This window comes from Tinamus guttatus, unplaced genomic scaffold, assembly GCF_059628265.1.
Source record: "Tinamus guttatus ecotype Peru unplaced genomic scaffold, ASM5962826v1 Tinamus_guttatus_pri_ptg000198l, whole genome shotgun sequence".
Lineage (NCBI taxonomy): Eukaryota > Metazoa > Chordata > Aves > Tinamiformes > Tinamidae > Tinamus > Tinamus guttatus.
The window spans coordinates 2002212-2027517 of record NW_028288732.1 but is presented as its reverse complement, the minus strand read 5'-3'; the positions used below and the strand labels follow the sequence as shown (position 1 = coordinate 2027517).

Below are 25306 nucleotides of genomic sequence, written 5' to 3'. Positions count from 1 at the left end.
AATTATGTCTGTGCTTTTGGTGTAAAAATTGTGGCATGTGTAATCAAGATGCTCTCATCGTAGAGCATATGCTTAACCAGTAACCCGAACTTCATAATATGGTAGATACTTTTAAAGTGGATCGTAACATTTTTAACCAAAATGGTAAGTGTTTTGTGTTCAGCTGCTTACTGGCTTTGTGATTCGTAAAGCTCTAACAACTTTCCTTCCTCTTCCACTTGATCGGAATTGGAGGATAAAGCACTGATGTAGCTATCATTGCTCAGCAGCTCTCCGTTATTCTCTGATATCTCCAACTTCAGAGTATTTCGACACATAGAGGAAGACTACAAACATAACAAATAGATTGAGGAAGAAAATGGGAGCCAATGAACGCTGACACTGTGTAGCTTATACATGAAGAAAAGGAGAACAAAAGCTATTTGTAAGTGGAAATTCTGCTTAAACGTATTGGCAAATTGCTTTGTGATCCAGCTCTTCAACTCTTCTTTCATCATCCTCATTCCAAGCCCTTTGTTGTACATCAGCAGGCAGGGTAGTATCACGGGGAAGTGCAATGTGATAAGGGAAATAGAACATGATTTTGGCTTCTAATCTTTCTTTCTTGTTGTCCTAGTATGTAGACAAGTTCTTAAAATATATTTATATATAAAAATAATTTTTAAAGTTCCCTAATTGGCATTTTTATAGATCGAAATTAAATCCATGCCATTTAGGCTTTCATAATCTTCTGTTGAAGTTAATCAGGCTGGAAATGTCTTTTTGAATATACACATCTACAATAACATTAACAGACTGTTCCCAGAGAGCCTTGTATTAACAGTACTTCCTTGTTTTTGCAGATGTATAAAATTATTTTAATAGCAGTGACTGACATCCAACAGCCTCTGTGTGTGTTTTTATCTTCTTAAAGAAAACTGTCCTTTTAAAGTTGCCTGTCACTACAGTCCCCTTTCCCTTGGGGACTGTAGTGACAGGCTAGATGTCCCATAGTCTCAGAGCACCTAACTTGTTGCAGATATAAAAGTGATTTTTTCAGCAAGATGTTTAGAAACCTTTAAATCACTGTGTTGCTGCTGCTGCTCATTGTATAAATACCTCTGAGCTTATGTCACTTTCTTTGGAAAGTTCATGTTTCTTGTAAATATTTTCTGTTTAGGCAAATATTAGCAGTTTCTTTCAGATATAGTAAGCACAAATTTCTGGTATCTGACCTCATCAGAGAAACAACTTGAGCAATGGTTTAAAGCATAGAAAGAGATGCATCATTAACAAGCTGAGTATCTCAGTAGCCCATACTTGTGGCACTGCTTTAGCTTTTGCAGAGCATATGGTTTGCAAAGCAAATGCTTCTAACAGACGTATACAGAAATGATAAACATTTGATTAAACAAGCAGAAGAACTGTTTGTCACAGTTTATGGTAACTTTTTTTATATATCTCAGGCTGAAATATACAGGGCATAATGACATATTTAGCCACAATGAATGCTGTTTGTTTGCACTGCTTGAACACACATCTTGCAGCTATACTAGTGTCTCAGAAGCAAAACTGTTGCTTTGGAGTTTACCCTGCAAATGCAGAGAGAAGTGCTGTTCAGCAAGAGCTAAGCTGCTCACTGCATACAGCAACAGTGAAAAGAAGTCTGCAGTTTCAGGGAAACTAGTTTCTTTCTTCCTTAAATATAGCAGTCAAGTTGCTTATATAATCATTAATTGTAATTAAAAAGCATTGAGCCTTATAGAAGACCTGATCTCCTGAGGTGCTTGGATGTCGCCTACTTTAAGGCAGTTCCTTCAGCAGGGAAATGTTCTTTTGTCTCCCTTTAAAGTTGCTGGGACTTCATTCTTAGGATGATTTCGTGGGAAGTACGCAGTCTGCTGCAAACCAAAATCTGTTGAGCTTGATGTTTTTTGGGACTTCCCTTCGTAGCAAAGGAAAGGCTTGCAGGGTGGGTCTTTTGAATGAAGTTAAGTGTAAGTCAGTAAGTAGAAGTTAACCTAATCTCAGTTCAGTTTTCTTAGGAGCAAGGGTGTTTCTCTGTCTTAGTGCCCTTCATCCACAGGAGCTGCTGAGATGAATGTTGTAGATTGAGCGCTATGTTGCTAGGCATGTTGACCTCCCTTTGTTGTAGCGCCTAGGCAAGCTAAGCTGTTTGAGGACTGCAATCTGCAATAACTGGTATTTTACTGCCCTGCTTTATAGTTCCCTTCTAGCTGTGCATCATGGTAGGGGAAATAGTCTGGGGAGAAGAGCACCAGGAATGTCCTGCTAACCAAGTTCCAGCTCTGCTGCCTACTTGTTTGCATTAGGTGGAGATTCAGACCAGACTGGAGAGCAGAGCACCTGGATTCTCTCTGTTCTGACTCCTTGTCCTTGTCCCTGTCCCTGTGCCAGCACTTCCTGTTTTTGAAGATCCTGTTTACTGTCTGGGTTCCGAATATCCCAGGAAGGTGGGAGGATGGGAACAAACAGAAAGAGGAGTAAACAGCATTCTTTAGGGTGGAGATGTTTATTTTTAGCATTTGTTACCTGTCTAATCTAGTCTCATGAAAGAAACTCTAGAATATTGTTGTTGTTCTTGTCTTGTACTAATTTCCAAAAGCAATAGGGGATTTTACATGGGGAAAAAAGGAAATCAAAGCACTTAGTGTTTGTAGCATGGAGAATACAGTTTCCAGTGTGTTCTTATTTCATGCTCTTTATAGTAAATGTCTCATCCATATAGAGTACTGAAAAAAGATATTTAACCAGAGGAAAACTTCATAACTTATTTTTACTGGGACAAAATAAGTTGTTGGTCAGATTTTGTTGCCAGCTTGATAGACTTTGAGTGCAGGTCTCTGAGCTCAGGAGTGCTAGGACATAGTCAGATGGGCGATTAACTTCCATGCCGCTACATATTGAGCCAGACTAGTGGTTTAAATAGTGTGAGAGAGCAGAAACATGACATGTCGGAAGAGGAGATATCGTCTTTCAAGTTCTTCATGGTGCTTCATGACTATTATTTTCTGTGAACACAAAATCTATCCTATTGAAGTAAAGCCAGAAATGAAATTACTGAATGATTTTGCATAAAAAAAAAACACTCTAGACTTCCCTTTGTTTGCATAAAACAAACCCAAACTGTTTCTAACTGGAAGAAAATGTTCTGGGGCAGACATTCTGCTCTTCCTATGTCATAGGATCCCTAGAGGAAAAATACAATTGCAGTGGGAGTTGTAGAGGTCGTCGGCAGCTTGCAAATGCTTCTTTCTCGTGATCCTGTTTTCATGGTTCCCAGATAGCGAGTGAAGTTTTAAACAGCGTCCCCGCATTGATGGGGGAGGGTGAGCGAGAGCATTTGAACTAATTGGTGTTAAAATATCTTTCTAAATTCTAGGGGTTTGTTTCTTTTAAACTTCAGAATCCAACAACAGTAAATTTGGGAGCTTTAAGAAATCTTTTTGAATTGTTCAATCTGTTTGCATTTCAGATGTTTGATATTAAAATTTTTCGGTGACAGTTTTTTTTTTTTTTTGCTCCATCTCGGACAATCCATTACAGTGTGCAAGTTCAGAGTTCTCTTTTCAGGATGATCTCCTATTTTACTCACGGTATCTGAAATTCACTACAACTGGTATGCAAGAATATTGTGGTCTAGAACAAAACTAGTGTCTACATGTGAGATAAATAGCATAAATACACAATTCTAAAGCGCAGCCAGACCACGTTTTCATGTATAACTAAGCTAACACTTAGTTTTACTTATTTCTGACAAAAATTCATTATGCAGGAAAGTGTTATATTTCTAAAGATGCTTCTACAGGGACTGTAGTTGTAGTTCTGTCTAGTACACTGCAAAGATGTTCAAAACTATTAAGAAAAAAAAGTAGGTAACTACAAAAAAAATCTGCTCCTTTTCTGTGAAATAACGAAGATGAAAGTAGTATGCGAGAAATACAAAGGCTAGATAGTAAATACATTAACTAGAATATAATCTTTTTATCCTTCTTTAAATTATAAACAAAGCAGTATTGCTACTGTTTAAATCTGGCCGTAATGTTGTGATAGAGGATAATTTCAGATGTTTTTGTACCAGTCTTCTGGATTTTGGAAAAATCCCAGCTTGGCAAGCAGGAGGAACAAAGGACAGTACAGAAAATATCTAGTCTGAAGCAGTTTTACTGCTTTGCGACACAGCAGGTTTGGACAGACAGGCAGCTCTGCCCAGTTCTCTTTATGGTGAGTTTTAAAGGGACTGACATGTCTACAGATAAGAATAAAGTATTTCATTCTCTAAAAGGTTTAAAATCTGGAGGCCAAAATGGAATATTAACCTTGCATTCTGAAAAGTATTGTTCTTGCCCCTGGAATATTGTTCCTTTTAAAAAATATTTTTGGGGAATTTCACAGGAAAAACAAACAATAAAAAAGGTAGATTGGTGAAATATCTGTAGTTGATACTTGTCACAGTTTGGAGAACCAAGCAAACAGTTAACCCACCTGTGAGTGCACAGTAAACTTAACTAGAACATATAAACATAGCTGGAATGCTTAATGAGAAGGAGGCTTTTTTTCTTCGGAAGAAAATGGTAATAGTCTACAGGAAATTTGTAGCTGGAGAAGAAATCAAATCTACACACAAATCTAGCTCTTTGATACAGAAAATACCACAGAATAATATAAGCCATTGCTTATATCCTGTCTTTGAACACAATATAATGAAATTTCTTTACACTTAACAGTGGGGGGGAAAAAAAACACTTAGCAGTGGGGAGGGGGAACACTTAACAGTGGGGAAAAATACGGTCAAGGTGAGTGGCAGGTGCATGGGACCCTAATGTTTAAGAGTATGGCAAAAATGGTTCCAATAGCCTTGGCTCTTTAAGAGAGAGAACATGTGGACTTTAGACTTTGGAGGATAAAAGTTTTCCCAAGCTTTAGAAAAACGTGTAAAGATTATTTCTGCATCATGGTTGTCTAGACTGGTTGTGGATGCAGATGATCAATGCAAAGTTTCACTAACCATGGGTGCTGTGCATAAGCATTGTTGCCAGAGTAGAGATGGAGAATTATGTCATTTATTTCTCTCTCTCTCTCTATATATATATGTACACGCATATATTCCTTTTCTGTTTGTGTGGTGGGGGTGTGGACTGGAGGGTGATCACAGTGATGCAGCAGCTAAAAGAAGTGCTTTCTGTGGAGGCAGTATTTAGGCAAACTAATTTGGGAACTAATCTTGTCTGTCTGTGGTACAGTTCTTGCTGAATTTCTCCCATACTGACCTCTCTTTCAGCAGAGGGAAGGTATTCTTTCAAGAAATCTTTGACTACAGCAACTTTCTATCCTATAGGAAGATAATTCATATAAGTTAGCATTAATATGGTGATGTGTATCTGGGGAATCAGTAGGAATCGGTACTCTGTGAGTATGTAGTATAACTTCCCTCTTTCTCCTTTCTTATGTATCTACTGAATTTTGCATGCAGCTCTAGGTTAGAGGCACAGTGAGGTTAGTGATAGAAGATGCACTTAAGAGATTGTGGTGGCTCATTCATAACCGATTATCCCAACACACTTTGATTGGCAAGCAGCTTTGAGCCTGGCCTTTTTGGACACCTGTGGTACCCAAGAACTTCTTTTCTGGGAAAAAAGGTTTAAGATGTTTTGGAAGGTCAGGGATTGCAGGTGTGATTATAGTGTGTGTTTGAAGTGTTCGTATGTACCCTCAATTGGATCTAAATAACATCTCTCTAGAACTCTGTAAAAATTATACTTTTACTGTCGAAGAACGTAATTGAGTCTATTCCAGGCAGCCTTCCAGCTTTGAAAGTGTGCAGAAACACAGGCTGCCAACTGTGCTTCAGAACTGTTGCTGTTTACATTTTTGCTTTCCAAATCCAAACCCTGGAGGCGTGCTTACATGCCCAAGCGAAATGAATGTGCACACAGACTGACTGCATACACAGGCCCAGCAAATGTCTGTTTTCCAATTTTAAACGAAAGCTGCTGTTTTGGTGCAGTTGCTCTGAAAGGAGCGATTTGTAGATTGGAGTGGCCTTTGGCCTATTTGTAGCAGTCTTTAAAGAAATAGTGTTGAGTTGGCTTTTAACACTTGGGTTTTGGGTGGTGGTTTTTTTGGTGGGGGGGAGGATTGGGCTTTTTTGGTTTTCTTTGTTTGTTTCAGAAAAGCCAAGGGTTTCAATTTATTTTGAAAAGACACCTATCTGAAAACACTTAGTTCCTGGGTCCTCCACCCTGTCTCCTGTTTCTTCTTTATTTCTTCTTTAGTAGTTGTTGGTGGGGAGAGAGGTTAAACATGCTCTGGAAACCTATTTTTTGAGTTGAACCATCTCAGCAGTGCTGCAGTCCAGCTCCATCCCTGTGCAGACCCTAGTGCTTGTCCAAGTCCATGGTGGACTCAGTAAGACAGCTGGAATGGGGGAGGCGGTTCCTGGAAAAGGAGAATGAGGGTTTTCTTTTAGGCTGATTCATCCGACCTTTTAATGAGCCGCTTCAGGGAGCAGCATGGTGAGGAAGGGGGGCACCTGCTTGAGGCAGGGAGAAGATGGGGCCTTAAAATCACCGGTTCACAGAAGCCTAAACAGGATTGTGGAACTGGACATAAAGACTGCTAGAATAAGCTCAGTCTGTGCTGGGAATATTTAGTTGTGGTCCATTATTTTATTGTTGTCTGTCTGTGGACAGAAGAGTTCTTACAATTGCATGTTCTTGTTTTGTTTGTTTGTTTTTACTCTGGTATATGCCTTAGCAGTGATGTGTCTCTGCCTCTGCTCATAATTAAGAAATATGAATATAAGCATGTGATTCAGCCTCATGGGCAGAGACTCTTTCATGCTTTGGCTGATCAAAAAGATGCTATTTAACCTTCTGTCTCTTTCTTTGTATCTGTAACCAAAAACAGTTATCAGTAATTCAGAATTCTCCAATGTTATTTTAGTTCATTTATAAAGTTTTGTAGTTGTGAGCTTTCCAAGCTTGGCTCTTTTTAGATGCTGAATATGCTTCAAACTTTCCTTTCAGCATCTGCTCACTGCGACTGTTACAACAATGTGGAAAGTAAAATAGCTTCTGTAGAGTCTAACTTCTTTTTTAAAAGAAGTCAGCTCTTTTTAGTAGCAAAAACACCTCTAATTATATGCGAGGTGTGAGCCAGAAAGCATTTTGCTAAACCAGCAATGAAGCTTTAGAGCACCATTGCTATCTTGAACACGCTAGGAAGCAATGGATTTGGGAAGATAAACCTGCCATTCCAGTGCTGCTTTAGAATGGGAATGTAGAAAAAGCAAGTATTGGAGATACTGGGAAGATTTTTTTTTTTTCTTTTAAATAAAGACAAGGAATAGAAGCCTGGAGCTGAGAGTCATGGCTTCTTTCCCCCACTTGCTGAGGGAATGGCAAGCAGTAACATCCTCTCTTCCCCACAGTCAGAGTGTTTGGAAAGCCCTCAGACAAAAGGGGTTGTGAAGTTAGATTTTCTTTTTTCTTTTCCATTATTAAAGAATGGAAACTAAGAGGGGTGTTGTAAGAGGATTCTTTAAGCAGATGCCCAAGAATGATTTTCTTGTAGTAGCCTGGTCCTTGTCCCAGTGCTCTGCTTTCGGAGCAGTCGGTTCATGAAGGAGGTGAGCTGGAGTGCTCTCTGGATGTCAGGTGATGTTTCCCTCTGTGATACTGTAAATGTTGAATTTAATGAAATTATGGGCTAAGTGTAAGTAATGCAATATTCAATAATGTATGAGGGCCTCTTAGGTAACTTACTACTCTGGAATAAGAACTTATGTCTGTGGCATATTGTTCAATGAAAATGTCTTAATGCTCTGTGACAATCAGAAAGGCAAATTTAATAAAATAGTTAGGAAAGCATCAGAAGACATTAAGCTCTCATGTAAATGCATTTTCTATATGCTCTTCAATATGCTCTGAAGCTATGGTAGTTCTCCCTTCACCTTGCAAAAAGGATATGGTAAAACTGGTCCAAAGAGGGTGGCAAGGATTATCCAAAATATTGAATGATTTTAGCAGAGAAGGACTAAGTAGTATAGGTCTGTTGTGGAAAAGAGGTTTTGGGGAGCTTTATAAAATTAAGAGTAATGGATGCAAAAGGGAAGGGGCTTTGTTTCATTAGAAGAAATCCAGGGCATCTGGCAAAGGCAGCAGGTCTAAGAACAAAGAAAACATATCTTATAACATCCTGCTAAAAATGTAAGAGGTGTTTGAGCAGTTTTATCTAAAACTCCTTGTGATGCATGTAGCTTAAATTTTAATGTTTACATTTCTTGTTTCCATTTAGGTTTTTTCATACAAATCACTACTTGAAATTTTTCCACTAAAGAGATATCAGAAGTCTAAAAAATGCCTCCACGGCCATCATCTGGTGAACTATGGGGCATCCATTTGATGCCACCGCGGATCCTTGTGGAGTGTCTTCTACCAAATGGAATGATAGTGACTCTAGAATGCCTCCGTGAGGCCACATTACTAACCATTAAACATGAACTCTTTAAAGAAGCAAGAAAATACCCTCTCTATCAGCTCCTTCAAGATGAATCATCTTACATTTTTGTAAGTGTTACCCAGGAGGCAGAAAGAGAAGAATTTTTTGATGAAACACGGAGACTTTGTGACCTGCGGCTCTTTCAACCTTTTCTAAAAGTCATTGAACCAGTAGGTAACAGAGAAGAAAAGATTCTAAATAGAGAAATAGGTGAGATAATCTGTATTTAAACCAAGCTAAACTGTGTCTAAAATCAGATACTAAAATGTACCATTTCCCTGTTAGTGGACAGAACATGTGTGTTGCTGTAGTAAAGACCTGTCAACTAGAAATACTTGTTCTGGGGTGATTTTGAAAATATTTTAATTTTCATTTGTATGTTTATATTTTGCTTAAAGGATTTCTGTTATGAAGAAATCTTTAGCTTTAGCTTAATTATCAATTACAATTATTTCCTGTTGCCTCTTCAATATTATAGGCTTTGCTATTGGCATGCCTGTCTGTGAATTTGACATGGTTAAGGATCCAGAAGTACAAGATTTCAGAAGAAATATCTTAAACGTTTGCAAAGAAGCAGTGGATCTTCGAGATGCAAATGCGCCCCATAGTAGAGCATTATATGTCTGTCCTCCAAATGTAGAGTCTTCGCCTGAGCTACCCAAACACATATACAATAAGCTAGATAAAGGTAACAAATATGTGCTGTAGAAACATAATGCTTTTTCAGTGTTTGATATCAAAGAGTGTAGCTGGTTACTTGGGTAAATAACTGTTTTATGTGATGCGTTTAGTATACTGAATCAGCATCTTTCTTACACTTTGAGTTATTCTTACTTAAGATAGTGTAATAGTTTATAGGTTCAAAACAAAAACAGCAAAATTCATAATTGCATCTTTTTGGTATTCTAGAAGCTTCTTTAAGTATTGAAACTTGGTAAAGCAAGATTTTTTTTTTTTTTATAGGAAGAATCAGTTTGTTAAGCTTTCAATACTTTCTCTGATGGAAGGGATAAAAGGTCACATTTGCACTTGCATCAAAAATAAGCACAATGGACACAGTTCCTTCCAGAAGTTATTAGCACTCTGCTAGTTTGGGCTATTCTAGTTGCTTTGGGGCTACTTCTCTAAGTAATATTGAAAGCAATATTGTGGACTTTTTGAACTATATGCTGTACATTGTAGACTTAAAATATTTTCACATTTATTCTAGGACAAATTATAGTGGTAATATGGGTAATAGTCTCGCCAAACAATGATAAGCAGAAATACACCTTAAAAATCAATCATGACTGTGTGCCTGAGCAAGTTATTGCTGAAGCAATTAGGAAGAAGACACGAAGTATGTTGCTGTCTTCTGAACAACTGAAACTCTGTGTCTTGGAGTACCAGGGCAAGTATATTTTAAAAGTGTGCGGCTGTGATGAGTACTTGCTAGAAAAATACCCACTGAGCCAATATAAGGTGAGTAACATAATGGATTTCTTTTGAAGCACACTAAAATAATTGAAACTTCTGAGAGAAGGAAGTGATTAATTTTCATTGTCTTGCTGTTCATTAAACTGATCTAAAAGGTAGAAGCTAGTGTATTTGTCTTTAAAACTGGTTGGCTAATGTATAATCCCTGTACATATTTGTTGTTGTTTATACTTTAAAAAAGAAGAAAGTAACTCTCCCAGTGTAATTTTTCTCCTTGGAATGAAGTGCAAATCTGTCTCTAACATTAGACATGAGATTGTCGCAGATGTTTTAAGAAACATCCTAGGCTCATAACAGCAAGAGTTGAATTATGATGCTTGAATGGGACTGATGTCATGCAAAAGGAACTGTGATAAGCAGTTAAATTATGAGAAAAACGTCATTGCTATAAATCTTCTTCCCCCTCTGCAGGGATGGGAAAAATGACAAACTCTCTCTTTTCCTGGTGCTTACCTCAGTGAAATTGACTTTTTCAGCAGTAGTAAACTTCCAGTACTGTTTAAATGATTGTTGAATCTCTGTAGTGACTGTCACTCAAAACCAGTGCCTTGGTTTTGTTAGTGCTGTGACTTTGACACCAAAGTGCTGACAGGAGAGCATCTGAGCAGCTCCTGTGCAGTCGGTAACAATGTTACCCTGTAGGTTTCCTGCCAATGGCTGTTCCTTCCTCTTGTAGGCTTGTATTGCTGTGGTGAACAGCTTCCATTCCTTGGGCTAAAATGCTTTGGAAAGTAGATTATCAACCAATGAGAAAGAGGCCCGGGATGGAGAACTCTGAGTAATGGGGAAAGAACCTCTGAACTGTGGGAGCCTGTTGAGCCAGTGCAGGCATCGCTGGCTACCTTTGCATAGTCATCTTGGGATCAAGCACTAGACCTACTTGGGCTTCTTCAGGAGGCTTCAATAGAGCTGTACCGTGTTGCAGAAGAGCTTACTAATTACAACACAGACCCAGACAAGCCTTAACACATTGTATTTTGTAGTCCCGTTGCCAAACTAAAGCTCTCAGGCTCACGCAAAAGAGTCAATCAAGATCAGTGATGAGCTGAAGCTAATAAAAGCAAATGAACCAAAAATGAGTGTCACTGTCCCTTGCCTTAGCTCTCTACCTGGCACTAGGAGTATCGTGGCCACCTGTGCTAGGTCTGCATGGCAGAGTCGTTCAGCAGCTTGCTGTGCAAACAGCCAAACTGCTCCCAGAAACAGCTCGAATGAGGAAGCAGCCGCTCTTGTTGGAGCTGCTCCGCACCTGAGCGGAGAGGCTCCGTGTGGAACCCGACTGTCATTCTGCATTGGTTGTTAGATATTGTAACTGAATGCGTGTAAAGAGCCTTCACAAAGGGACTTCTCTAATGAGTGCTCTTTAAATGTGTGTTTATGTGTTTTCCTGAACACTTTTTGGTACTGTTTGTGTACAATTAAAACACACTGAGCTTAATTCTGGTTTCCTTGCAGTACATAAGAAGCTGTATAATGCTTGGTCGCATGCCTAACCTGATGCTGATGGCTAAGGAGAGCCTCTATACCCAGCTGCCTCTGGATACCTTTACAATGCCATCTTATTCCAGACGCATTTCTACAGCTACACCCTATATGAATGGAGAAGCTACAGCCAAATCCCTCTGGTCTATAAACAGTGCTCTCAGAATAAGAATCCTGTGTGCAACCTATGTAAATGTGAACATCCGAGACATTGACAAGGTATGGCAAATGCTGCATGGCATCATACGTGGTTTCCATCAGCTGTTTATTGTATTTTAAGAACTAGTTTTGCAATCATAATGAAGCATCTCTTCTGGAAGGGCAGGCCTCTGTTCTATGCTTCGCACCTTGCAAAGGATGAATGGATTTGGGATTGGGGAAGAGAGTTGTTTTTCTTGTCGCTTTTGCAGAGGGTTGCTTGATAGAAATGTAATGGTAATATGCTTTAGTCAGTAGTGTATGTTGATTGGAATGAAAACTATTTTTGCAGCAACATTTGCAAGACTGTACTAATAACAGCATGTTATTTTCAGATCTATGTTCGAACAGGTATCTACCATGGAGGGGAGCCTTTGTGTGACAATGTGAATACTCAGAGAGTACCTTGTTCTAATCCCAGGTAAACTAAGAATGACTAGAGAAAAACTGACTTCCCAGGTATCCTAAATAGTAGTACTAAAGAAGTGTAGGCTGCATTTAGTATCATCAAGATGCAGATGCTTACTGGGAATTCCCTGCCTTAAGATTTCTAAGATTATTTTTAAATGCTACTACATTTATAAATAGGGATAATTAAATTCAAATGCAAATATTTTGTCTTACAGTATTATATGTAATAGGTCAGTCTCTTTACCAAAAAGATTTGTTTAACGCATGTATTCATAGTTGCCTCTGAACCCCTAATATAATTACTGATTAATACTGTGGGGGCTGCAGGAGTGGAAGTGAATTAAGTAAATCTTCCTGTTCCTTGTTTGGAAAGCAGTGAACTTTGTCTGTTCAAACAGTGTTGGTGCCAGAAGGCTAATTAGGGAACTCATAGTTCCCCAAAACAACACATGTGGTCCCAAGCATGTTGGAGGACCCTTCTTCAGTAAGGTTGCATGCTCTTTAGATAGCTACAGTTCAGATAGAAATATAACAAACGCTTTTTAGGGTAAAGCTGATGGGTTCCTGGTATCTTTAGTGCTGCTCTTTAACTTGTTTTCATTCTGTTTTTTAAATGTTACAGATGGAATGAATGGCTATCGTATGAGATGTACATAACTGATCTTCCACGTGCTGCTCGGCTCTGCCTCTCAATCTGTTCTGTTAAAGGCCGGAAGGGGGCTAAAGAGGTAAAATACCTCATAGCTTTATTGCAGCAGCAAGCAAAACTACTGTAGTCATGTTTGGAAAGATAGTTGGTGAATACTGTCCTAGAATTGGGGCTTAGTGACATGTTTGATTTAGATCTGACTAAATCTGATGAGTGGTATTTTTTTTTCTTTTATAATATTCTGACAACCACTTCATTGTCATCAGAAATTATAAAGCATTGAGAAAACCTTACCTATTTGACATTGTAAATAATGTCTGTATTGTATCACAGGACAAAACGATCAAAGTTTAATCTTTTGAACTTTTGAGAATACTTTTAAGATTAAATTTCTAAAACCAAAGGTTACTTAATTTTAAGAGTAATATTTGTACTCAGATTTAGAGTTGTTTTTAAAGTAAGCAGAACTTGTACTGCTTCAACATGCAAGATGCCAAACAGTTATTTTAAGTATCCAAATATGGAGCTCAATTTTAGCCACCAGCATTTTTAAATTCTGGGTTTAAATTCTGGCCTTGTTTGTGTAATACATGCATAGTTTTGGTCTATAGCCAGGTGTTGTAGTAATAATTTTACAAATCCTGAGTTATTTGAGCATGGTGAAAATGCAGACAAATATTTGTGTTTTAATATTCTGCAAAATGATTGGCATAAGATGTTGTCACAGGTAAGGTGATATAATAATAGTGAATGGGAAGAATTGAAGAGAAAAATATGGTATAAATTCCATAACCTATTTTCTATTTATCTGGATATCTAATAACTTGCTCTTGCATAAAGTAAGAAGCTGTCCTGGCTCACCAGCAGGGGTTTAACATCAGAGATGGAGTTCCACAGTTTTTAATGCCTTAGAACAATGAATTTCACATATCAAATATACCACTGAACACAGAAAAGTGGACCTAAACAAGTGTTACCAAAAGGAAGTCAGCAGAACTTTTGATATAACCCTACTTTTCTAATTTTGTGGTTTCTTTGCCAAACTAAACCAACTGATGTGGTCTTAATAGTAGCAAGATGTACTGTGCTGTTTTCCTGAATCCTGTTGCTGCTTCTTCCTTCCCCATTCTGAGGCTGCTTGAAAAAGTACAGAAGTTCATTCAGAGCGTGTCTGTCACTTTTATGTTTGTGGTTACACCTCATTTTTTATTGGTTAGAATTTAAAAGCAGACACTTAATTTACCACATCAAAAGATTTATGTCTATATCAGATAAATTTTTGACCTACCATGAATATATATTTACATTTAAAAAAATCTTTAATCTGCTTCTTATTTGAAATTACAATGTTGTGCTGTAATTAATAGATGAAAGTGAAAATGATCATTTAATCTCTTTAAGGAACACTGTCCATTGGCATGGGGAAATATAAACATGTTTGATTACACAGACACTTTAGTGTCTGGGAAAATGGCTTTGAATCTTTGGGCAGTACCTCATGGACTGGAAGATTTGCTGAATCCTATTGGTGTTACTGGATCAAATCCAAATAAAGTAAGTACTTGTGTGCAAGCTTCTGCTTTAGGGCTGTTCAGAAGACACTATATTCTGAATTGTATCATCCCACAGAAAAATAATCTAAATTTCCTTTCCATAGGAAACTCCATGTTTAGAGCTGGAATTTGATTGGTTTAGCAATCCTGTAAAGTTTCCTGATATGACGGTGATTGAAGAACATGCCAATTGGACTATATCTCGTGAACTAGGGTTTAACTACAGCTATGCGGGGCTGGTAAGGCAAACTCACTTTCCAAGATGGAAAAAAAAAAAAAATTTCAGTAGTTAAAGTATGTTAACAATAAGGAAAACTTTTTCATGTATCTTGATTTATTGTAATAGAAGAAATCAACCTTTTGTCGTCTGTTTAGCAAAGTGAGTAATGTGTTCTCCATCCTTCACAGAACCAGTAAAATGTATTAGTGTTTCACTGATCAACAAAAGCACATTAAAGAGAATGGTTTTAGCAGGCAAACAATTAGAGACTTTTTGGCATAATTAATTAATATCTACTTGCTTGATACTTTAAGGGAAATCCATTGCAGTCAGCTATCTGTTCATGGTATATGTTGTGGCCGAGGAGTGCTGCAAGACTTGTAGCAAGTTTTGAAGGACAGCCAGTTTCCTGGCAAACTGCTGTAATTCAGAGGAGAATGTAAACCATTTGAAAACTTAAAGGTAGATCTTTGTCACCTAGAAGTGGACAGGAGAGAGTTAAAGGCATTGAAAAGCAGTCTTTAGAATATCAGCCTCAAAGAACTGAACTACATTGACTTGACTTAATTCTAGATATGTGCTCTTAAATAGCACTGTAATTGCAAGTTTATAAGAGATTTTCTTGTTCTTGAGTGTTATACTACTTTTGACCAACTATGCCTTTGTTCTTGAGGTACTGAGTAATTTGTACCCTTCTATTGCTCTTGTATCAGAGTATCTGGCAACTTAGTTTTGTAAATACAGGATAGACTTGAAAGGAAGAAGAGAGATACTATAGCTTGCTGATACTGTTAGGTGTGGAAGAAGGAAAATCCAGTAGTAGGAGAGTACAACATTATCTGCAGTTTGGAATGGAGAACAAAAGCCAAGTAAGAAACAGTATTAGTGGGTTAAATTTGAGGAAACAGAGGAGACGTACTTCAGAACATAAAGTAAAAAAAATGGTGCAAGGTGTAATTTGTACAGCTTTCTTAGGAGCTGTATTCTCAAATGCAGATTAAGTTGTCAGAGTGAAACGTATGCAGAATAATCAGGGGAACTGTCTAAATATTGATAAACTTACTCTGACTCTGTTGAGTTAGACACTTAAGTTCTGGGGTTTTTTTTCTTTTGCTGTGTTTTATTTTGTAAATAGCTCCCTCATTACCTAGACTTATATACACTGGACTTGTCTTGTTCTATCTGTAACCATAAATAGAAGATAGTGAGGAGACTAAGCTCTGACTTTACTGACAAAGCAAGTTGCACTTTGAATTTAAAAAAAATGAAGTATCAAATTATTGCTTTTTTGTGGTAACTTTTACAGAACTGTAGGAGGTGGTCATGGAGAAACTGTGGAGAAAATGTATTTGCATCAATTACTAGGTTGGCAGGGAAACAGAGAAACTAGGTATCACTGCTTTGTTCTATAGGCCAAATTAGAATCTTTGAACAGCTTTATCTTAAGCATCAAACTTAAGATTATTGTAGTAAAAAGAAATAATACAGGCACTTTGATACCTGTTTTTGCAGCATGTATTGGTTCTGTAGTTGCAACACTAAAGCTACAGCATTGAATGTGTTGCTTTGTAAAGCAAACACATTACATGAACTCAGAGATGGAAGTCATAGGAGAAAAACTGAACTTTTGGCACATAGACAAGGAAAAATCAAGTAGAGTTAGTTTAAACTATACTATACGCTGCTTCTTATGAATGAAGTCTAAGATAAATTTAATTGAAGGGTGTAATCTTAAATGTTTCCCTCATACTCTGCTTTACCACTTCTGATCCTTTTTCACTCCTTTTGGCAAACTTCAGTAATTTCAAAGCTGGAGACAGAAGTAACCTGTTTCAGCTGTATTATGCTAGGTATTATCATTGATTAGATGTCAACTGCTGCAGATTCAGTTAAAAGACATGTTTTCTTGTGCCAGTAGTAACTAAAAGTGCTATCAGGAATCAAATCTCAAATCTCTCTTTTTTGGGAAGTCCTCGCTTGTACAGAGCAAATAGCAAGATAATATTTTATGACATAGGCTATAAATGCTTTTATGCTTTTAAAATATATTACTTTGTGTAGGTTGTATGACAACAGAGTAAAATGTTGGAGGCTAATATGTCTGTTTCTCTCTACAGAGTAACAGAATAGCTAGAGATAATGAATTAAGAGAAAGTGACAAAGAGCAACTACGTGCTATATGCACACGAGATCCTCTGTCTGAAATCACTGAGCAAGAGAAGGACTTTCTTTGGAGCCACAGGTACTTGGAAAAAATGAAGGAAAAGACCTTATTGTCACAAATTTGTCATGATGGTCTGGAAGTTCTGCTCCCTTTTGTTATGCTGGGGGGTTAGTGCATTAGAAAAGGCACTTCAAGTGTGTAGAATTGGGGGAGTTACTTCACAAACCCATGAGACAAGTTGTTGAAGTAACTCAGGTTTTCCCCACACGTTTCCCCTGTGATCTTACCATGTATCACTTGAGGATTTTAATGGACTCTGCAGACAAAGGAAGAAAAAGATGCAAGACTGAAGGGCTGTAGTAGGTAGCTGTCAAAGCAAATTGACATTTTGTACATCTAAACTTTCTTTCTCTTTTACAGACATTATTGTGTAAATATCCCAGAAATTCTACCCAAATTGCTTTTATCTGTTAAATGGAATTCCAGAGATGAAGTAGCCCAGGTAACACACCACACTGGAAAAAAAAATAATAATAATAAAAATAAATAAATTTGGAGAAGTTTTAAAACATAATTTGAAAGAAAATTTGGAAAACTTAAGGATAAGTTGTGTGTACGATATGTTGAAGGAAAATTTAAATTAGTCAAGTTGCCACTGTAACTGACTGATCAGTCTGGTTTTGTACGAAATCTTTTGTGTCTGATCCAGAAAAGACTTGTCGTTTTTATTCTTAGTCTCACATTTCTCTCTCAGCCATATTAGTTAAATTCTTATTGTATTGCTGATTAGTCATTTACAATTAAATATGAAGTTTTGCTTTGATTCTATTCATGGTGAATAAAATAGCAAAATGAACTTGCAGCTGATACCAGGTTGCTTTAGAGGGGACTATCAAGTAAGCTGCTTGGACTTGGAAGCAGTTTCTGTGTCTAGTGATATCTTTTAATGGGTCTATATGACAGCTTATTCCTAATCAGTGTAAACGTATGACATGTGCCTGGACTTCTTGCCCACAGATGTACTGTTTGGTAAAAGACTGGCCTCCAATCAAGCCAGAGCAAGCGATGGAGCTTTTGGATTGTAATTACCCTGATCCCATGGTGCGAGCCTTTGCAGTGCGGTGTCTGGAGAAGTACTTGACAGATGACAAACTTTCACAATACTTAATCCAGCTAGTACAGGTAATTTTAACATACTCTAGTAAATGTAGTATCTTAAATATATATAAGCATAAGAGCTTAGATAAGAGCAGAGGTTTCTGAAAATACAATAAAAGCTCACAAAAGTATCTGCGAAACGTATTTGCACTACAGATAATATAGCAGGATGTCAAAAATTTGCAGAGATGCAACACTGTTCTACTAACTGGGAGAGCAGCTATGCCAGCTGCCCTAAAGTACAGTGGAGCATGAGCAGAAACGTTTTTTAACTTTAAGCAAGCTGAGTTTAAAATACTTGGTATCAGTAAAGCAAGCATCAGATGCCAAAGTGAGTCATTATGTATTAGAAAACTCTGTTTAAAACATAAGCTGTATTTTATTTAAGGATCTTAATCTGCATATTTTTCATAGAAACAGTAATGTCTGTGGCTGATTGTTTTATTATTATCATTTTTCTTTATCCTTCACTAGGTTCTGAAATACGAACAGTATTTAGATAATCAGCTTGTGAGATTTTTACTCAAGAAAGCACTGACCAATCAAAGGATAGGACACTTCTTCTTTTGGCATTTAAAGTAAGCTTAATATCTTTTAAATGATGGTGGGATTCCTATAAGCTGTATATGACATATTTCTATAAAAGCTTGAAATATTAAATAATCTTTTTTTTTTTTTTTTTTTTGTAATGCTAAAGCAGAGAATCCAGCTAAGGCATCTAGAAGCTTCCTTGTTGTTAGCTATTTATCTTTGACAAATTTCTGCTATTTGGACTTTTTATGTCAGGTCTCCTATTGTGTTTGTTTGTTTGTTTAATAAAATTATAGCTAAAACAGTTATTTCTGAAATTAAGCCAAAAAAGCTACTGCAAAACAATGCCCATCTCCGCAGACTTCTCTGTCAAAGGCTCTATCACATTAATGCTTTGCAAATACCTGAGCACTACAGAAAGCCACTCAGTTTCACCAGGTGATAAGAATTTCATAAATGCGTATTAAAGACTTAATAGAACTTGCTAACTATAGTATGTCAAGGTTCCTTCTTTACCTTTTATCCTTGGCCTGTAATCCTGGTGTCAACAAGGCTGAGTATAAATCAAGCTACACCTTACTGGATTTTATCTCATCTAAAAATGCCTTTTTAAGCAAAGGGGTGGTCAGGCACAGAAATGGAAGCAAAGAATCTTTGTTATGTTATCCATTTTCTACTTTTATGGGTATTTGGCAAGGGTAATAAAAGAAATTTGCCTGATAAACATGCATGAGGGGATGGATTTTAGGAAGACCGAGGATAGGTAAGGAAACTAAAGGGACCAGAGAGTGGGTTAAGCTAAGTGAGACAAGTTGAAAATGAGTTGAGCCTTTCTCTCAGCAAGAAACCTTGAGCTTGGACTGAAAGCTTGAGGCTAAATACGGAGTCTCTGAAAGTCACAGGTTTTCAATAAAGGGAAGTAGAGAAGAACAGGGTAAAGCAAAAAGGAAAGGGAGAGGCAAACTGTAGAATGAGTTGAAGAGGGGTCCTGGAGCCTGGTCAGCCCAATTAAAATAAGATGAATTGCAAGAGGTCAGCATGAGTTACCTGTGTGAAGGATCCATAAGCAACTTCCAAAAGAAATTACAGGTATAACTTCATTTTGGCTCCTCTAAGTGGTCTTGTGGTCTCTAACTGTTCTCCCTCTGTATGTAGGTCTGAAATGCACAATAAAACTGTAAGCCAGAGGTTTGGTTTACTTCTGGAGTCCTATTGTCGAGCATGTGGAATGTACCTAAAGCACCTGAGCAGGCAGGTGGAGGCTATGGAGAAGTTGATTAACCTCACAGATATTCTCAAGCAGGAAAAAAAGGATGAGACCCAGAAGGTATTATCACCTCTCCATGTACCAAAACTGTTGCTTTGGAGTAGTAGGAATCACCAGAACTTTTTTATTTGGTTAACTAAAATGGTGCAAATACTGTTCACTTCAGTAGGCAGTGTGTTATCTTGGACAGTGTAATACTCTAGTAACTGTATTATTTTGTGTGCACTGCCATTGTCTATTTAAGGCAACAGAACTACGGTTAATGATTTCATTTTGAGTAATATACAGCTGAGTTGTTTATGTTGGCACTACTCAAAACCTTGCTTTAAACAAAGTTGAAATCTAACCTTCATTTATGTGTAACCAGTGATCTGAAGACCTGAATGTGATTATTTATCAGGTGCAGATGAAGTTTCTTGTTGAACAAATGAGGCGACCAGATTTTATGGATGCTTTACAAGGCTTTATCTCTCCCCTTAATCCTGCTCATCAACTGGGAAATCTTCGGTATGATCATCTTTTTTGAAATTTCTTCACATAGTTATGTCAGTACCTTCAAAGTTAACTGAATAAAACTTGTAGCAGATTAATTTGTAAAGAATGAAGCAGTTTCAGTGCAATGCTTTAACAGACTAGAGAGCAATACGGTTTTCTGTAAGCTGACATAAAGTGCAGTCCTCTTTCCATTTCTAAAGAACATAGTGATGAAGGAAAGCTTACAATATAGGCAGGTCTTCTACTGGTTTTAGCAAATGACCAGTGTTGCACATAGTATTTTAAATTTCAGGTTGAAAATAAAAGTGGTTCATTGTGGGTTACTCGGGTATCTGCAATTTGATAGTAGTTCAAAGAGTTGGAAGGAAACAGGGAGAATATCGTAATATTACAGAAACATAGTATGAGCATGAAATGATGCCTATTTCATACAACTTTTGTCTCTTTTGATAGGCTTGAGGAATGCAGGATAATGTCATCTGCAAAAAGGCCCCTGTGGTTGAACTGGGAAAACCCAGATATAATGTCCGAATTACTATTTCAGAATAACGAGATAATCTTTAAAAATGGAGATGGTAAGGAAAAAAGGGCATTCCAAATGCTACATGTTTCTTTCAGTGTTTATTGTCCTAGTCCTGTATTTTTTTCTGAGCATGTGTCATACAGCTATTGAAGAAATTAAAAAAAATAATAATAAAATTATTTTATTTTCCAGGGTAATTAAGCATAAAGAAATAAATATTTGTCTCAAAGGCATGTAGAAATTGTGTATGTTCCAAGATATTTTTGAGGGTTTTATTGTGTTTGGTTTTTTAACTTTTTAAAAATTGTTTTCCCTATGCTACTTTTCAAATGAGAAGTATGTGAATTTTCACCTGCCTAATATTTCTACAAGATGAGTTTATGGAGGTGGTGCATGATGTTTTATTTAGAAATTCTTTGTGGGGAGAAAATAAATATGTTAGTGTTCTGGTGTTATATGTTGGTATGATGATGTTATGTTACTGTTCTGGTGTTATAAAACTTGCAATCTCTTTATGCATTTGGCTATTCCAGACTTGCGTCAGGACATGCTGACACTTCAGATAATTAGAATCATGGAAAACATCTGGCAAAATCAGGGTCTTGATCTTCGGTAAGCATTCTAAAACTGTGCTGTACTTAACATTTTTTTATATTGTTTTGTTGTTAGAAATTACTTCTCCCAAGAATAATAAATGCAGTGGATTTGTATAAGTAGGTTTATATACGTTAAAGCAAGTTTTAGAACTCTCTTTTAGAACCCTCAGTTAGCAAAACTGATTTCTGTAAAGTGAAGATCCTAGTGTAATCCAAGTCAATTAATACAGAAGATCTGTATACCATAGAGCATGGTTTGCTCTATAAAAATTAACTTTCTCTTTCAGGATGTTGCCTTATGGATGTTTGTCTATTGGTGACTGCGTGGGACTTATCGAGGTAGTGAGGAGCTCTCATACGATCATGCAGATTCAGTGTAAAGGTGGCTTAAAAGGTGCTTTGCAGTTCAACAGCCATACACTACATCAGTGGCTCAAGGACAAGAACAAAGGAGAAATGTGAGATTTTTCTGTTTGTTTTCCTGTTCAGTTTTTCTTTTTGATGGAAACTTCCAAGAAAGCTAAAGTTTATCAAGAGGGAAATTACATCCATCTGTATTTTTACCTGCTATCTTGTTGGTCTAGTAGCTGGTCCAACTTGTAGGTGTTTTAATGAGTTTCAGCTTGTTGCATGATGACTTAGTAAAGCTGTAGTTGGAGATAGATGAATTATTAAGATACAGCAAAAGTCTGTATTTTAGCAGTAGCTCATCAAAATGAAAACCCCTGTGTGTCTTCAAAAAGACAGTTTCTTCCTTACTTTGTGTGATTCAGTAATTAAGCTCAAACTCTTTACTTATTGAGCAAAGATGGTCGAAGTTGGGCCCTCCCTAAAAACATGTTATTTCTGCACTTTGGTAGTATTCAAATATCCATAAGAAAACATCTTTGTTTTCAATAGGTATGATGCAGCTATTGACTTGTTTACACGTTCTTGTGCTGGCTACTGCGTTGCCACCTTTATCCTGGGCATTGGTGATCGCCACAATAGTAACATCATGGTGAAAGATGATGGACAAGTAAGATGCATTTTTACACAAGCATAGGCTTAATGTCTCTTGCTTTGATATGAATTTATTCTAAAGATCCATCTAAATTAAAACTAAATGAGTAAATCTTACTGCGATGCTGTTTAAGCGAGGAATTACTAATTTGAATATACCTTTTTGTCTTTCCAAGCTGTTTCACATTGATTTTGGGCACTTCCTCGACCACAAGAAGAAAAAATTTGGCTATAAAAGAGAACGTGTGCCATTTGTTTTAACACAAGACTTTTTAATAGTGATTAGTAAAGGAGCCCAAGAATGTACCAAAACAAGGGAGTTTGAAAGGTAAGTCCTCTTTTTTTTTTTTTTTTAATTAAATATCTAACTTTCAGAGTATTTTGTACCTAAAATGCACTTGGATAATGGTGAACTTTATTAAATAGACCCTTTAACCGAAAGGTATTATTTGAATGGGGTTGTAATGGTTAGTTTGCAGTTCTTTTTTTGAAGATCAGCCATACCCTTTTAAATCGACAGATTATCTTTATGTAATGTCTTAGCACTTAGCCTCTATTGTGTAAGACCTATCTCACTTCAGCTTTTCAGGTTCAGCACATATGTGAATATGTATTTTAGAGTGAACTTTTTCATATTAGTGCTTAAAACAAAATCCTCCTGGGATTGCATAACTGTACAAAATGAGAATATTTATTTATTGTGCTCACCAATGTCTTGCTGCATGCTAGGTAGCCTTGTTGGTCACTTGACCATCTTCTCTCTCTTGTGGCCCCTGGGTACCAGCTCCACAGCTGGTCCATGTTGTTTGGGACATGCTGCAGAATGTGCTAAGAACTGAAAGTGCATTGCTTTAGTCTTTTCTGTTACTTCTCTTTCCAGAGATTGGCTTAGAGACATTTCAGTTTTAATCTAAAATTCATTATATTGTATGGGGAAAAAAAGACAGTTTTAAAATATTTTAATTATTTTAATTTTTGCCTTAACCTGACTTGGAGTGGTGATTTCAGGATAAACTTGCATCCTCACCTCAGTGCAATCCAGTAAATGCCCTATGTTTTTAAAAATAATAATAATAAATAAACTTTTTGTTTTCTTGATGGTGAAGAAATACACACCTAATAGGGCAATAAACTGAGTCAATTCTTCCTTTTATAGGTTTCAGGAGATGTGCTATAAGGCTTACCTAGCAATTCGGCAACACGCCAATCTCTTCATAAATCTCTTCTCCATGATGCTGGGCTCAGGAATGCCAGAACTGCAGTCATTTGATGATATTGCATACATCCGAAAGACTCTTGCATTGGACAAAACTGAGCAGGAAGCTCTTGAGTACTTCATGAAGCAAATGAATGATGCTCACCATGGTGGCTGGACAACAAAAATGGACTGGATCTTCCACACAATAAAGCAACATGCCTTGAACTGAAATGAAAGCAAAGAAAACAAGAACTGATAGCCCGCTCTTGGGGTACTGCACTGTTAAAACCCGTTAGCAGCAAAGACTGGTTGCATAGGAATTGCACAAACCACGAATGGCATTAAAACTGACAGCAAGAAAAGGGTGGAACTGTTCAGACAATTGTCAAAAATGATGTAAAACAGGGTTTCAGATAGCACTAAAATTGTACACTTCAAAAATTAAGCTTTAGTATGATGTGTGACTTCATGTTATGCCTTAAGCCCAAAAAGGTAAACTTGGAAGAATGTTTCCCTTTTTCATTTGATAGGATAAATTAGAAAGAAAAGGAAAATAGTGCTAGCATGAAAGAGTCCATCATGCATTATCTTAGATCTGATACATCAGGTAAAGACTATGCTGGATTGAGAAGATTGGCAAGAGAATTCAAATGACAGTGAGTATTTAAATGCAGCATAGTTTAAAGGGAAGGAGTTTTAAGCTCAAGGATCTAAAAATAATAGTGAGGGGACAGTGCCTTTTAAATGTGCTTGGAGGCATTAACGTATATGGGGTTTAGATGACCCTTTGATTTCTGGGTCTGTCATCTGCACAGTTCCTGAAAGCAGTAGGAAATAGGCCCATTCAATATGGTGTTTCTTCTGCTCAGTGTTTCTAGGGGTGCAATTGATACCTTCAAAAAGAAACTCTTGTCCCCATCATCCCAAAAGAACTGACTAAGCTGGAAATTGAATGGTCAGAATTGGGTTTAGTGCAACAAAGTGTTGTAGTGTTCATCTTAGGTTTGCTTTAATCTAACTTGAACTGAATAGGTTTTTTTCATACATGTTTTCCAGAGCCTAAAGAAAGGTGAGTTATTAAAATTATTGAAAGATTATTTTTTTATAAAGGCTATTTATATAATAGGAACTATTAATATATATTCTTTATTTACATGATTTGTCCCATATTCACTCTTTTAATTTTGCAGCCCAGTTCTATCTGTCCAAGACTCTCGTTTCCATTAATGTCACTGAAGGTGACCAGATAAACTCCTAGGACCAAATTCAACCCTAGTGAAAGAGGACACAAGTACCACTGAAGGAGTGGGAGATAAACCCAGTAATGCCAGACGTGGCGTTGGCCTAAGTCTCTTCAAAAATGTTTGGGCAATACTCTTCACATTACTGAAGTTATATGCTGATTATTCAAAGAACGTATGTTTAAACCCTCAATCTTTGGGTCCACCATTTCTCTGCTTTCTTCCTCCTTTGGAAGTGGCTGTTTAATCCAGTAACCAATACATTGGAAATAGTTTAGATTTTCAGTATGATCAATAAGCAGTTCAACATACAGCACATGTTGGCTAGCTCACAGCATGTGGAGTTACCTAACATGTTATAGCTTTGTCTGTTGTGTGGGTGTGTGAGCGTGCGTGTGTGTTTATATATATTTGTAAATGTAGTTGTTGTCCTCTAACAAAATATGATGAGTGCAATCAATTAAATTGGCACCACTTTTTGAAACTATCCAGAATACTAAGAATTTCAGATTGCCCTGATGCACAATTTCAGATAGGACTGTCTTCATGACTCTTAAACTTTTTTTTTTAATTAGAAACCCATGATTCTGAGGGTGATGTTTACCCCAACATCTTAAGCTTACTAGATCTGCAGCACTTG

The 25306-nt window shown here is 37.1% G+C and overlaps 1 protein-coding gene across 1 annotated transcript; it reads left to right on the top strand.

Annotated features, from left to right (window-relative positions):
* The first annotated feature begins 226 nt into the window (after positions 1-226).
* Positions 227-24046, top strand: PIK3CA (phosphatidylinositol-4,5-bisphosphate 3-kinase catalytic subunit alpha). Its single transcript, XM_088523896.1, has 21 exons — positions 227-424; positions 8299-8712; positions 8981-9190; positions 9713-9963; positions 11434-11679; positions 11994-12079; positions 12692-12797; positions 14120-14272; positions 14376-14510; positions 16609-16733; positions 17076-17157; positions 17673-17837; positions 18288-18391; positions 19500-19671; positions 20012-20118; positions 20560-20681; positions 21163-21241; positions 21513-21683; positions 22126-22243; positions 22404-22555; positions 23384-24046. The coding sequence occupies exons 2-21, from the start codon at positions 8361-8363 to the stop codon at positions 23652-23654; spliced, it is 3207 nt and encodes a 1068-aa protein (XP_088380022.1). The 5' UTR covers positions 227-424; positions 8299-8360; the 3' UTR covers positions 23655-24046.
* The last annotated feature ends 1260 nt before the right edge of the window (positions 24047-25306 follow it).

What these genes read in the sequence shown, in the direction of transcription:
- PIK3CA (XM_088523896.1), top strand. Translation starts at nt 8,361, where the DNA reads ATGCCTCCACGGCCATCATCTGGTGAACTATGGGGCATCCATTTGATG. An exon ending in ACCCACTGAGCCAATATAAG is followed by an intron (nt 9,964 to 11,433) that starts GTGAGTAACATA and finishes GTTTCCTTGCAG; the next exon opens with TACATAAGAAGCTGTATAAT. An exon ending in AATCTTTAAAAATGGAGATG is followed by an intron (nt 20,682 to 21,162) that starts GTAAGGAAAAAA and finishes TGGCTATTCCAG; the next exon opens with ACTTGCGTCAGGACATGCTG.